The 15,122-nt window shown below is 37.6% G+C and overlaps 1 protein-coding gene across 1 annotated transcript in view; it reads right to left on the bottom strand.

Moving 5' to 3' along the window:
• Positions 1–459: 459 nt before the first annotated feature.
• LIPI (lipase, member I) overlaps positions 460–15,122 on the bottom strand; it is a 75,406-nt gene continuing 60,743 nt past the window's right edge. Inside the window, exons 11-12 of the mRNA XM_009883872.1 lie at positions 1,346–1,462; positions 460–518 (exon numbers count right to left, since the gene is read on the bottom strand). Coding sequence (XP_009882174.1) covers positions 460–518; positions 1,346–1,462 — 176 coding nt within the window. The remainder of the gene's footprint in view (positions 519–1,345; positions 1,463–15,122) is intronic.

The following is a 15,122-nucleotide window of genomic DNA, read 5'->3' as shown; positions in this document are numbered from 1 at the left end:
TTTTCATGTTACTTTCCAATACCCCATTCTTTCTAATACCATTCACATTTAAGCGCAATACCATAAAAAGTCAATCATCAAATATATATGGTTTTCCAAGTCAAAGACTATAAAGTCAAAACGGAAGCTTTTTTTAAAAAAAAAAATCTTTAGAAAACCAACTCACCTTTTTGTACAAAGTTTGTAATCACAGAAAAGCTCATCTGCATGTCTCATGATTAGTGCAAAATGTTCATGACCTTTACCCTACAAAAGTGCTCTATGGGCGGTGAGGTTAGCTTTTAGTATCTGCAGAGGCAGTGTTAAATTCTTCAGAAGTTTCCTGCAGAGTTGTATCCAGTTTCTACACCTACAACTGCACCAAGCAAGAGTAAACACCATTATCATTCTAACATCTAAGAACTACTACTTCTGTCCAAACTGTGTGGTGGAACAGACCTAGCACAGGCTATATATATACTAGCCAGCACCATGCTCGTAGTCATTCACTAGAGTGATATAGAGCAGATAGCCTTTAGCTGGAAAAAGTACAGCATTTTACCCAATTGAGACAGTAAATTAAGGACATGGAAACCCCAGCTCACCTGTAACACGTATTTCCTAAAGTTGGCCTGACATACCTCAAAATGGAATGCCTGTCCACCTCACTTTGATTTCAGTGCCTCAAAATTATCACTTATAGATTTCCCTCTCCCCCAATATGACACAACATGCAAGCATGTTTTATACTAAATATATATTTAAAAAATACAATAGCCTGTTATTACCTCTCTGTTACCTACCCTTAGACTCTTCAGATCAGAAACAGGTAATAATGCTTAACTTTTCAAAATTAAACACCCAAGCAGATAGAATTATTTTTTTGCCTGTCTACATTCTTGCAGCTGTTATTATGCACCACCATCAGCAAGACAGGAATGCAGCAAGGAAAATATTTATAGCACTGCAACAAAAGCCTTTCTGAATATAACTGTGATATCTGCAATGAACATGCAAAATAACACACAGTGTCCATGTCTATACACTCTGAAACAACTGTTTCTCCACAGCTAGAAAGCGAACAACAGATAATAATAGGAGATTTATTTCAAGACACACTCCAATCACAGAGCACAAGAAAAAGATTCAAGCACCTGGAAAAATCCCATGAGCCATTGAGACATCATTTTCCAAGCAACATTTGACTTTTCAACAGAAGTACTTCAGATTTTGATATTCTTATTTCTTGTCAGCAGTTCACCCAAGTTCAGCACTTCATCACACACCTTCCTTTTTCCAACCAATGCTATGCAATACTGAGCTAATGGAAAATCGTAGTAAAAAACAAACCTAAACATTCACTTACCTTGTCCTTGTCCACTGATCTGGTGACCCCACAGCATCAGAATTATTGCTAATATCCAGTGAGCCCATCCAGTTACTCCGCCACTTCCTTGTCTTTCAGCCATTGCATTATTGGATGCTATTCAAAGACATATTGTTGAATGTTTTAGTTACAACTCTCGGGAAATATACCTTTGGATGGCAGAAAACAAAACGCCACAATTTTCTTCAGTACATATCTATTGCTCTACGTTTATAAATACTCACCAATAAAAATGCTTTTCAATTCAGAACCTCCCTGACCGTTTGCTCAAGACTGCTATATCACAGAAGTAAGTTTCTTTGAAAATGCTTGAATTCACCTTTCACACACACGTCCTGAACTTCACAAAAAAAAAACCCACAGGTTCCAATCCTGCCAGGTTTAAGAATCCTGAACAAGCAGCACTTCACTGAGTCACTTAAAAGTTTTGCTGTATAGTACTGAATCTCTTCTGGGGTGAAGTTCCTCAGCTGGTGTTTAATGTGAATTTTAAAAAAAAAGTTTGGAGTTTTTTTTGTTTGTTTGTGGGTGGGTTTGTTGTTGGTTGTTTTTTTTTTGTTTGGTTGGTTTTTTACACCATTGAGTTGGACTTCATTGTGGGTTTTACTGGGCAAACTATGTCTTCCTGTGGTCACAGTTTCCACATCAGTGTCAGATGCAGCAATTATCTATTATTCCCTCTTAGCCCCCTTTTTAGCACTCTGATTCAGGTCTGCTTCTTCAGAAGATCTGTTTAATCAAATACTGATTTGTCAGAACTATACTAATTGCACAGGCCTGGCTGAAAAAAAAAAGGGATGCAATTTCTAGCCTAAAGCGCAGGCAAATATCACAGAAATTGGTGTATGAAGAGTTAGGTAATTTATCCAGCATGCGGAAAGCCTTGCAACAATTCCTTAAGTAGTTTTTAAAAAGATGGAATTGTAAAAACATCTGTGTTTTTCCATTATAAATTGCTATAAAATTCTCATGAATAGTGTTGTAGGAATTTTTAAAAATTAACTTTAAAACCAAAAACAAACATGAAAAATAATGGCATAAGGGAATGTTTACATATTGGCTGATTAAGCACACTTTTAATATTGCCATTATAGTAAGCTTCATTTTTAAAAACACTCCAAAAGTATTTTACAAACCCATGGATGCAGAAGCTATCCATAACAGAAGGTTCAACTGAACCTCAATAAACCTCAGTCCTCAATTCTTAGCTATAATCTCTGATTAAAAAAAAATCTCTGCTGTATGCAATTTAAAAAGCCACAGTATTATTTATGCAATAAAAAAAACCCAAAGTAAAACTACACAGGCTGTCACGTAGAACAGTACTACACTTCAGTTACTCCCCTCCCCACTCACCCCCACATATAGAGGGAAGGAACACAACGGAAACTACAAGAGCTGTCTTCCTCGCATAATTTGAGGGATCAGGGGTGTTCTAATTTTCTGTTTGCTGGGATGCTCAAACTTTCACTCTTTCATTTAGTCACTGATCCAACTACTGACCCGGATCACTAGATATTTCCTCATGCACTTCATGTAGCTATTCCAACTTAAAATTGGTTTTTGCTTCAAAACCTATTATGGAAGATAATCGTTTTGCACAGAAAAACTCCCCATGGTTGCAAACACCTTGATTTTCTCCTTAGGAGTTTGTTTCAGGCTCCAGTAGAACAGCTGTTATTTCAGTGATACAGTGCCCTCCCCAGCCAGCACTCACAGTTCCTCACCATCCCCTCTCACACAGGCATATGGAGGGAAGAGAGGAAGGGATGTTACAACGCTTTGTTTGTTTTGTCTTGCCTTTTTCAGGCTGTTTAACCCTGAGAGGAAAGGGGAAGCAAATGACAAAATCGTAGTCCCAAAGCAATATTACAGAACAATGAATGAATGCCCTAAAAAAATATATATTTTACCATTGCAAGGTCAAAGAAATAGTCTTGTAAAAAGAGTATCTTGGAAAAGAGATATTCTGTTTCATGAATATTCTTTCCCCAAACTAACAGACACATTTTTGATTCTCAGTGTAAGCAAACAGATGGTATTCAATTAGTTATTTACCTACTTTACTACTATTAATTAAAATCTCTAAGATAATTTTTGTTTTCACTGTGTCTACAGAAAGCTAGAGTTCCATAAAAATCTGGCATTTGTATCTACAGCCCTGCTAGTTGTAATATAAATATCACAACTAAGAAAGCATTAAGATGCCTTATCTGAACCCCACAAGGAAACATCTAACTTTTAAGAAGGCATTTTTACTTGAACATTCATAACTAGCGAAGAGAGGATGATGACAGCCATTTTACTAGGAGGAAGCATAGAGGTGAACGTCCATAGCATTTGAAATGAGAAGAGAAGAAGCAAATATTACTACTTTTGATTTTGGATCCAGAGACATTTTCTTCACACTGGAGCAACCATCTATGGAAAAAAGACAGAGCTATGCAGAGGATTGGATGGTGCTGCACACTTCACAATGACTGCAAAGAGGGGGAGGAAATCTAAGCCTGATTAGATACCATTTCTGTCATATTTGTTGTCTTCTATGAAACAACTTCTAAAGGAAAAGAAGTAAAGAAAGCCACTGACACATACATAACAAAGTTCAAACTAGAGTTTCCATTTTTCAAGGAAAATTCAACAGGAGGCTGTCATTATAGAAGCAGAAAACTGACTCAGAACCCAAAGCATAAGCCTCCTTTGAAACCTGAACCTCACTTTTCACACAAGAGGTGCAAGGAAATAGGTTTATCTTGAGCAAACACATTTCTTAATTAAAGAACAATTGTTCTAAGAGAGGCTACCTACACACCTGTAAAAAATCTTACCTGCCAAGTGTATGACAACTTTTATAACATTTGGGTTTACACCGGTGGTGCTTCAATCCTTCTAATACGGAAATAAAATGACTAAGGGCAGAATCAAGTCATAAGTATGCTGAATTAATAGGAACAGCAGGTGCAATAGGTCAGGAGAGGTAGAGGGGAAGAGAAAGTTTTCTGTTTTCCCTCCTCTTTTTCCTTTACTTATCTTGCAAAAGAGATAAGGAGAAGTTACATTAAAAAACAAAACCAAAACCCCAAAGTTGTTGCAAGACTTACTGAAGGAAAGCCAAGAGATAAACAAATCACATCCTTCAAGGGACAAAAATCTGAGAAATCACTCTATCCACTTCTCCATGGAAAAATTTATTCTCCCCTGAAACCTGCTATAACAAGAAAAGCATCAGAGAAGAAAAACACTGAAGTAAGAGATATAAAATCTTACCTATAGAGCTTCCTTCTCTCTACACCATCTTCTAAATCAACCATTCTCCCTTCACTGGTGGAGAAGAAAACAAGGCAACCCCCACACCCTTTATGGTCTCTCCATCCAGGGCTCAGCTGAGTTAACGAGTACCTCAACACAACTTAATACAGCTGTGCTCACACATTTCCTGCACCAGAAAGTACAGAGAAAAGAGCAGACATCACTACTATTTACTCTTTTTTTTTTTCCTCTCTAAACTTATGCATATAACATTACACTACCTGAAATATAGTTGCAAGAACTACATTTGCCAGCTTCACAGCCAAGAGAAAATGGCAAGGGGAGCTTCTTCCCATTTGTTGACAATTAGCTGTCACTAATTTAGAGTGAACCAGGTGCAGTCAGTTGGCAGAAAATCAGCTAACATGGATAAATCTGTCATATGAAGGACTGTAACAAAGTTTAAAGCTTGTTTTATACAAAACTTTTGCTGAAGTAGTGTTGGCATAAAAAGCTAGGGGGCTTTCAGTTGCACTACCAGAGATTTGTTGCTGTCTCAGTGGCACAATCCATTAAAATACATAGGCTTTGCAGAATTTGATTTGGGTGAGTCAGTAACTTACATCTATTTTGGTTTTCTTCTGTTATTGCTTGGATTATCTTATGTGCTCTTGTCTTGTCTGAATCAGTGAGTATAACAACTATGTAGACTTAAGTACCCTTTTTAGTATAATTAAGTTATAAATTTCTTTTAAAAGTTACATTTTTTAAAAAAAAACTAGCATAGTCTATGCAAACATTAGCAAATCACAAGCAAAAAGGTACAAGCTTTCTGGTAAACCATGAGAAGGTCACTATTGCCTCATAAAAGCAAAAATTACTGTTGCAGTTGAAGTAGAATTTAGTCCCTTAACTCTATATTTAAAGTACAGTTTTCCTCTCCATACAGAGCTACAGAAATATCTGGTATAGACAGTGGAAATGGATAAATAGCTTCTCAGACCACCTCCCTGTATATACCTTTCACTCATGCATTAAAAAGAAATCCATTTATTTAGAAAAAAATATTGAAATAATCATTGCATCTTGTTACTACCACTCTGTGTCTAACACTACAGCCTACAGCTTCTGTGTCTGTAAATACATTCTTTGAACAGTTGTCTTCAGAAAAACGTTATGTCGGATAAAGTGAGGCAAATCACTACACCATGTAGAACAGTAATTCCTAGCTCAGACCACAGTCTGAAAATTGAAGACTTGCATATGTGCTTGATGTTGAAACCTCTGTTTTGCCCTACCAGAATTTCTTGTGCTTTCATTTAGAAAATAATCCCACCCTTCCCTCTCCTTCAAGAATTCTTGTACATTTGAAATTTGTAGCTGTGAGTAATAAAAGGAAGACAATAATAAAAGATATACACCTTAAAAAAGAAAGCTTATGCGGCACTCAGCATATTGTTGAACGTATCACATTCAAGTGCTTTCATAAAATAAATTTGAGATAGATGGAAGAACAAAAAAAAAATCCCCACCATTAACTATTTTCTCAGTGGTGGTCATTAAAGAGTTGATAGGTCATGTGTTCCATCAGCTGGATTTCTCTGAAATGGAAATCCAATACAAGAGTTTTAGCAGGTATGTGAAATGCTAAGTTACATAGCCAGGCACAAATAAGAGGCGGGGGGGGGCGGGGGGGACAGGGACAACACAGGACAACCACAAAACCAAAACACAAACCAAAACACCTTTTAAAGTATTTTGAACATTATCATCATTCAGAATCACTGATGTCTAAGGACATGCCAAGGACAGACTAAAACTTTTGTGAATACAGATTGTCAAGTCTAATCTGGATGCATTTTACTGAATGAGAATCTATGTGCCTGAAGCCAGATTCTGATCTTACTTACACGCACAGAGACCTATGATACCAGCAGGCCTGTTTATATCCACGCAACTGAAATCAGAACCTGGTCTGATGCATTTAAAATAATTGAATTTATCACTGATGTCTTACTTTGCCTGTTACAAAGACTCTATTTTTTAACCTCATTTCTGTTAGTGCATTACCAAAGACATTATAAATACAAGATCCCTCAGAGGGCCATCTGTGGAACCAGATACTAGCCGATGCGGACCTCTCTGCAGTATCAGGATTGTTTACACAGTGTAATGAACAGTAATGATAACATTTTTCCTATTTAAACTCAGAGCAGTGTAACAATATCCATACCACATCAGAGGTTTTCAGTGCTGCTATAGGTGGACCAGAGCACTCCTGATCCTCACTTCTAGCTGGTAGCCACTGCCTTTGTGTGTAGAATGGGAGAAGTCAGGAACTCCCACCTGAGTGAGATCTCCAAGAGCCCAGGTAGAGGAAAACAGAACAGATAACCCAATATACCTGTCAGTTTGGAGACAGCTGTGGCTCAAGTTAAATATCAAAAAGGATTCACAAGCCACCTACCTTGCAGGTGTACCTTCTGCATTTTGCTATGGCATGACAGAGAAAGTCACCTTCACCCCTTTCTGCAAAAGCGGGCTTGGAGTATGAGAGACAGGAGGCCGCACAAAAGCTTTCTCCACCTTCCTAACACTATGAGACACAAGAAGAGGAGGGAATACATAGCCAGTGAAGAGAAAGAGAAGCCCCTAGGAGGGCACTGGAGAGCACCAAAATTGGACTCCAGCTGGGATTCGCTGTGTCCTCCACTGGCTACTGGAGGATGTCAGAGCACTTGCCTCCAGGTGAAGTATAAAATAGGCTAAGGTGCATAGTCATGCTCGTATGGGTATCTCAATTGCAGGATGTTCCCTCGTCCATTGCTAGAATGCAGCTTCTCTTGATATCAGGACATGTGCTTCTGTATGTCATGGCGATTGCTTCAGTTAAACATGCTCACCAGAAACTTATGTGGCATAATTACAAACTTTCCAAAACATATCTAGCAAGAGGGATTCAGAGCATCAGTTAGCCATTATTGATTATTCAGTAACATACTAAATCATTAATTCTCATTAAATCACTAACTTATAATCAGGTTTGCTTTTAGAATCTTTCAAAATTTAAGTAACTATTGATTCTTCCATACTGTCTGATTAAGCTTTAAAGTGAAAAATGTAAGAGTTTTAGCATTTCTAAAATTGAATTTTTTTTAACATCTGATTAATACTATAAAGAAAACAACACGTGTAATGCTAGGAGAAATAAAAATTACCTACAGGCATACTGTAACTGTGAATTAATGGTACCTGAATTAAGGCAAATACATTTTAACATAGGTATTTAGCCTTTGGAATGATAGTTTCTTCCATTCCTTTGTGTATTGAAAGTTATCAATTTCATTTTTATGAAATACTAAGGACCTTCATGGCAATTTCCTTAGGACTGAAAAGGTTGTGGGTTTTTTTCCAAAATGTAAAAATTTCCTTGCAATAGAAAGTTTAATTATTGGATGTCTTCAGCTTTTAAGACCGTTCTTGCAGTAGTTCAGATGATAGTATCTTATACAGGAATTGGCTGTATTACTCCAGTGAGCAGAAAATAATTGTGGAAACTATACAAGTGGTTGGAAGCAGTTCTGTTGCCACCCACCACTCAAAAATATTGTTTTACTTCACAAACGACTAAATAATTATTTTGTTTTGTTTTGTTTTCTTCTAGTGTTGCTGCCTTCAGGATTCACAGTTTCAATCCTTTCACAAAACAGTAGCAAAATTTGATCTCAGAAGCCAAGATTCCTAGGCAAGGCATTTATTCTTAAACCAGAAAAAATAAAAAACATCACAGATCTCATAAAGAACAAAAAGAAAGCTTTTAAACCACATCCGTTTTTTTCTTGCAAGAAAATGTAATGCAGCATGTGAACTGTGAATATCCTACTTTGTTCCCTTTATTTTTTTTCCCAAACCAAAAAAACCCCAAACCTTTCAAATATATGTATATAACACGTTACACAGTATCAACAGGTTTTGGATAAGTTTGAAATAGCCAGCTACACCAAACTTGCAGAAGTCTTGCTTGAGATGCTATTTATTTATAATCCTTATTTCCACATTCAAAGCACATCTGTACATATAGTCTCCTGAAGATTATGATTAGAAGACATCACATGAATGTGGGAAAATCTGCAGTTTGCAGAGACCTGTCTCACTAGATTTGGGTACCAGGGACAGATAGTTGCTTCTCATGTGCAGACTGGGTTGCACAAATGGGAAGGAGCTGTGGTATCATGGTTGTAGCAGTGAAACACTGCGTCTTTCTAAGGCTCCAAGCACAGGCAATGGGCAGCTCGTAGGTCTTCCAGCAAGACTCTGGTGTCTGGCTCTCCAAAGGGGAAGAAACTAAGTGTGACTATGCTGCCAGTGCACAAGGTAAGCCTTCTTCTTGCTACACCTTCCACATATATACCACTTCATGCAACTTACCCTGGGGCTAAATATACCAGACCATTTACAGAAAGAGCAGGCCCTCCTACCACCATCAGCAGGCATCTGGTATGGCTCATATTACCTGGCATATGAGAGAAGGACTCAAAAGTCACACAATGCTCCCCATTCTGCATTGGGCTGTATCCAGCCCTGCTCCCCTCCCTACTGAAACAGGAATAGAGCTATCATTAGCTACTACCAGACAATAGCATCCATAATCGGGTACACCATTTACCCCCAGGTACTTGAAATGCTGTAAGTTTACACCTAAGCATATCTAGTCTGTGCAGCTATATGAACATTTCACATCAGTTCTAAGATGCCACCCATCTCATGAAATTGGAGCCGCTTTATTCCAGGCATTGTAAGCTCTGCTGGACCTGGACAGTGCATCACTTTTGTAACTAAAGAAAGAAGAAAAATGTTATCCACATTCAGTTGATACAATGATATTTTAGTCTTTAAGTCTTTCTGGTTCATGAAAGAGAACAAAACCAAGGAGTAAATAAAACTGTGACCAATAAACGTAAGTTACCTAATTACAATCATTCATACAATCTGTTTTTGCATTAACAGATCAAAATCAATATAATTGACTTTTGTTCCATAAAACCATTTGTTTGGGTTTTCTTCGCTACCTCATACACTAAGAAGTAAACTTACAATGCATTAAGAAATTTCAGATACCTGGCTCTGTCAATGCAGCATGAAGGATGAGGAAAAAGTGAGTAGAAGAGTAATATATTTTTCACGAAGTATTGGATCCCGTGAACAAGTTAATGATGTTTGCAAGGGAGAAAATGTGAGGACCAAAAGTTTTCAAGTTGCTGAGTGATAATAATGGTGCCATCTATTGTGCATCCATCACACTGAAGTGCTTGACACATATTTTGGACTGTTTTCATGCGTTTTCTTTATGATGATTAATAGTGGCATTGTACCCTCTGAAATAGCAGCCCATCACACAGAGAAGGGTATAGTAAATTAAATTCAGATGATAACAACTTTGATCTCAGACACACATGAAGAAACTACTGAAAGGTTAGAACAAAAAGAAAACCTATGAGAAATACTCTCACACAGGGTGAGGGTCCACAGCAAATAAAGAGCAAAGAAAAAGGAGTAGGGACAAAATGCACTGCTTAAACACAAGCACCTTTCTGAAGCATCCATTATTCTGATTTCTTTTCCCCACTCTGCATTTAGATTAGAAAGTGATGAGGTTTAAGATGTGTTTTCTTTTGTTATGCTTTGAAGGAGAAAGATAATTAAATCTCTGCAAAAGGGAGGAACAAAAGGTGCTGTGTATCACCTGCCCGCCTCTCACATCCTGGACATGCTACTGTGGTCTGTTTCATCTCTAATACAAATCAGAAATGCACAGAAGTTGATGTAACTTACGTTTGTTTCCCCCCGGGTTGTTAAACATTTTGGCTAAAGGATGTCTTCACTTTGTTTAGTGGAGAGAGGAAGAAAAGTTTGCTTACAGACACTCCACTGGTGCCTTTTGGTCTACTGAGACTGGAAGCTGGGCTTCCAGGCCCCCTAAGGTGACCAAAGCAATGGAAGGACATTTCAGTGCAAGTGTGCTTATGCTGACACATTTTAGCCTGCTGCCTAAGACGGTGAAGGAAGTTACTGCGGCTCAGCTAACAATCTCTAACCCTAACTTCATCTCTTCAGAGGAGGAGTTTAACAGGGGAAGTCAAGAATTTTCAGCGTGCGCCCTTTGCTCTGATTCAACAGGAAAAAAATGAGGAAAAGAAACGCCTACTCCCATCAGAAGAGCGAGCATAATAACTATCTGCATGAGTGTCATAATGTATATTTAATGACTGGAAACCACTCTGAAATATCTAGATGTGTCATACACAAACAGGAATGGTAAATCACCACTAGAACTTGCTCAGGAACCCATGCAGCCCTGCGTGCTCCTGGGAACATGGAAGCAGAACCACGCTACAGCTTCTCCAACATGGGAGCACGGCTGAAAAAAATCAATTATTCAGTGTCATGCAGCAGTCAACAGACTTGCAAGTGCTAATGGAGAGCAGCTAAGGGATGGGAGATGGCAGTCTGATTTGTGGAGCACCTCAGGCGCATGTAAGCAGCATGGTAAAGTCTGAGTAGGTTCATCAAAAGCTGCCACCTTTCCTAACCACCAATGTATGAATAAATATGTCCCAGTTGTGCTTTTTGATATGCCTAGGATTTCAAAATGTGGCTGAGAGCAAGTTTAGTCCCTACTAGCTTTTGCTTTTCTTTTTTTGTACAGTTACAAATTTACATAATAATATTGTACAGGACTGTTTAGAGAAACTGAATTAGCTGGAAGTTGATTTATTGAATACATTCCAGTGAGGCATCACAAAGTATAGTTAATAGATCTGATTATGACTTAATAACTTACAAAATTACAGTGATGTTTAAGTATTACATTTTTTTTTTACATTATTGCCACTATCAAGGAATATTAGCATAATTATTCTTGTAAATTCCCCCTGCCTAACCTAAAATAATCTTGATGGACTTGAAAAAAAAATCCCAGGGCAGAAAAATTCTGAAGAATGGAAAATGTCAAAAATTCACCTAGGTTTTTTTTGAGTGGGAGTACCAACAGAGATAGGCACAGTTGTTTAGTTTTTTTCCTGTTACGTTGAGTATGTAAAATCCAAGTAGCCATAAATCCCAAAGGAAGGAGATAGTTAATGTTCCACCAGTACCAGTAATCACAACTTCATATATTCAGAGAGTGCATAATTTACCAAAAAGTGCTCTGAGAGTAGTCTAGCAGGTTTTCATATTTATTGGAATGACACTTATATCTCTTTTAAAGAATCTCTCTGGAGTTTAGCTGCCTGGGCTTCTACAGGATACAAAGCACGATAGCTAGTAAATTTTAAAATCCTCAAGAAATTATTTGAATAACTTTGAATAACAATGTTGTATCTAGTGATTTAAAAGACCTGATCGACCAGTACTAGATGCACCTAACTTTGAGGGCAGATGCTGTCTGTGAGCAGAAAAGGTCTTTATTCTGACCAAGCTTTCTGAGAACGTGTCACCTTAAATCCATCATTCATCCAATATTTTATAACGTTGATTCTAGGCTCTAGCTAGAGCGTTTTAGAAGCTGTCCAAATGAAGAAAGCAAAGCTACTTTCTCCGTCATGTTTTAAAACAGGTGAGAAAAGAGGAAACCATTACACTGTGAAAATCAGCATAGCCTACTGTGAAGGTAATACTATGTTTTCCCTATAGCCAAGAGCATGCTACCTTCCAGAGGCCCAGACACAACTCCCAGTCAAGCCTCACGCAGTTGTGAGGTGCCAAGTAGTGCTGATGAAGAAATTCTGCTGATTGAGAAGCAGGCCAGAAGATAAAAGAAAAATCAATGCCTCAGCATCAGTACAGTGTAATAAAAGCAATATCTCATTTTGACACCCTGACCGAGTTTATTTTGGACAAGGACTGCCATTATTTTTCCACTTTCACCTAAGTTTAACCCCTGATGTCAAGTTATGCTTTTTCATATTGTCCAGTATGCGGGACTTCTGCCTCGACTTCAATTGTGGCCACATTGCTTGTTTCTCTCTTTCATAAAGGCTACTATAACTCTGTTTTCTGCAAATACTTCTCTCTCACTCATAGTAGCTAAATATGCATTAGAAGGTTATCAGAGACTAATTAAATATTGTGACTGTGATACTCAAACAGGTATTCAAGCTGCAGATCTTTTTTTTCCCCCCTCAAAGTTGCAGACTGCTTTCTCCTTCTCACAAAATATTTCATCAGTAGAGGCTTCATAAGTGGTCCTTTGTTGTTTCTTATAATTTCTAGCTGACCCTGTAACAGGTTCTCTGCCTTCAACTTTTAAAGGCAAAGCCCTTGAGATGAAGGCACTCCTAAGTTTTTTCAATGAGCTGAACCATGAATAAATATTTAACCTGACGCCAATTTCCCACGTTCATTAAGATCAGTTATTCCACAGAAAAACCCACATATTCCAAGGGAATTGATGTTAGATAAACTGTTTCTCCACTGCTCAGATAATTGACAAAGAAAAACACCAGTTCAAAACATTCTTTATACAGATGACTCGGCTTCCAATTTTGTAGGCAGGTCAGGCAATCTCAATTGCTACTTGTGAAAAAGCCTGATGACCTCTCGCAGTTGGGAAACTTCATTTTAGCACAAACATGAAGCAGTCAATGAGGGACAAAGGAAGGTAGTAGCACCTACGTAGTACTTGAACCTGCACAAAAAATTATGTCGGAAACATTAATCCTACTGAATTTTAGTAAAAAAAATTAAGAAATGGCTGTCATCCATAAAGGGTTTTTTTTCCTTGTCATTTCTATATGACTGGATATAGGACTGGTGGATTTTTTTCATATTTATTCTGATGTTTGTTTACAACCTGCTTAATTTAGGAATTTTGGAATCCAGGAATCCTCAGCAGAAACGTTTTTCTTCCATTGATTTCAAGAGCACTACTGACATCAGCTCAGGTATTTTTTCACTTATTCTGAAGTCAGAGAAAAACACAACTGAAATTTGTAACTACTCAGTGAAACAGCACACCACAAGTAATCTATCACAAGCTTGAGCAACACGTAGATCAGGTGGCAGTCCTCTGCATACTGGCAAAGGTCATTTAAAAGAGGAAAACCACACATTTACACCCAATTTCTACATATTAACTAAAAAGAAACTTATCCATCTCTTGTTTTAAGTTTTTTTCAATCATACGTGTTATTAATATTACCAAGTAAGAATGACATCTGAGTGTAAATTGTAACTGTTAGTTATATCAATATCCTTATGAAAGTATTGTGTCTATATTAATTATTCTTATTTCTCTGACTCACATTGCTGATGGAGTCTTGGATGGGTAAATGCAGGTAAACACCTTCTACTTGCATCAGATCTGAACTGCAGTAGAGTATACCTACTTCTCAGCACCCAACATGAGACACGAGACAAGTGAATTAATCCTTTTAAAAAATTTGTCTCCGTACTTCTGGATTACATTTTGTGTAATGACCACATGCAACCACCTATGCATTTGCTATCTCCAGCTGTATAAAAATGCCAGAGAAGTAGTGAAACATAGACCAGCTGCAAAGAGGTACCTGAAATGTAACATGCAACTCCACAATTAATTTCCATTATTAATTTCCACAACATCAGGAATAAAATAGGGTTGAATTTCCACAAGTATTTTAATTCATGAAGTATATATATTGTAGATTAAATCTGAAATAAGTGACCCCATATCAACAGCTTTTAAAAACAAGCCATATCCTTGGCTAGCAGGATAATTATTTCCCCTGATTTACAGATGGTACCCTGGCTATTCTTGACCCAGGTTTTTTAACAATAAAATTAAAACTATTTCTGCAATCTTAAAGGCATATGTAAGGAACCATCTTGAGTACTAATGTTCCTTCTTCACCACAAATTATTTATCTATACACATACGTGTCCAATGGATATGTGTTCTCTTATCCAAAGTTATGAAAACTGCAAAAGAAAAGCCTCCTGCTGCATTGGTTGCAAAGAGCTTAAATTTTTAAGGATGGGTTTTCTTTGGTGAAACATGCCTATGCTGAAGTGCCATCAAACTCATTAGCATTTGTATTACTTCTCCCAAAGCTAATTACAACTATTTTTATTGCCTAACTTTTTCTTACTATTAACATCAACAAAATTGAATATATTACACTGCTTCCAGATTAATAAAGGAAGTCTGCAATTTCCAATTTACATACTACACTCTAATACCTTTTATGAGCTAAAATGCTTTGTGTATTGCAATCCATAATTTGAAATAAAAGACTTTGGCATTTTTATGCATTAAACTGTAGGTAAAAGAGGATAAACGAGCAAAACTCCTGTGCCTTTTCTTTACGCCAGCGTTTTACTACTTCCTCCCTTAGCTTTAGCATTAAGATTTTGAGGGATGCCCAGAGCAAGACTAACTGGAAGCAAAGCGCAGTTTTGTGCCAGGCATTACCCCCACTACCCCGGGATGTGTTTTGCCCCTGGGTTCCGCACCCCGCCCCCACCTCCC

Source organism: Charadrius vociferus, unplaced genomic scaffold (genome assembly GCF_000708025.1).
Source record: "Charadrius vociferus isolate BGI_N301 unplaced genomic scaffold, ASM70802v2 scaffold414, whole genome shotgun sequence".
Taxonomy (NCBI): domain Eukaryota; kingdom Metazoa; phylum Chordata; class Aves; order Charadriiformes; family Charadriidae; genus Charadrius; species Charadrius vociferus.
The sequence above is the reverse complement of the archived record's forward strand: the minus strand, read 5'-3'. Positions and strand labels throughout refer to the sequence as shown.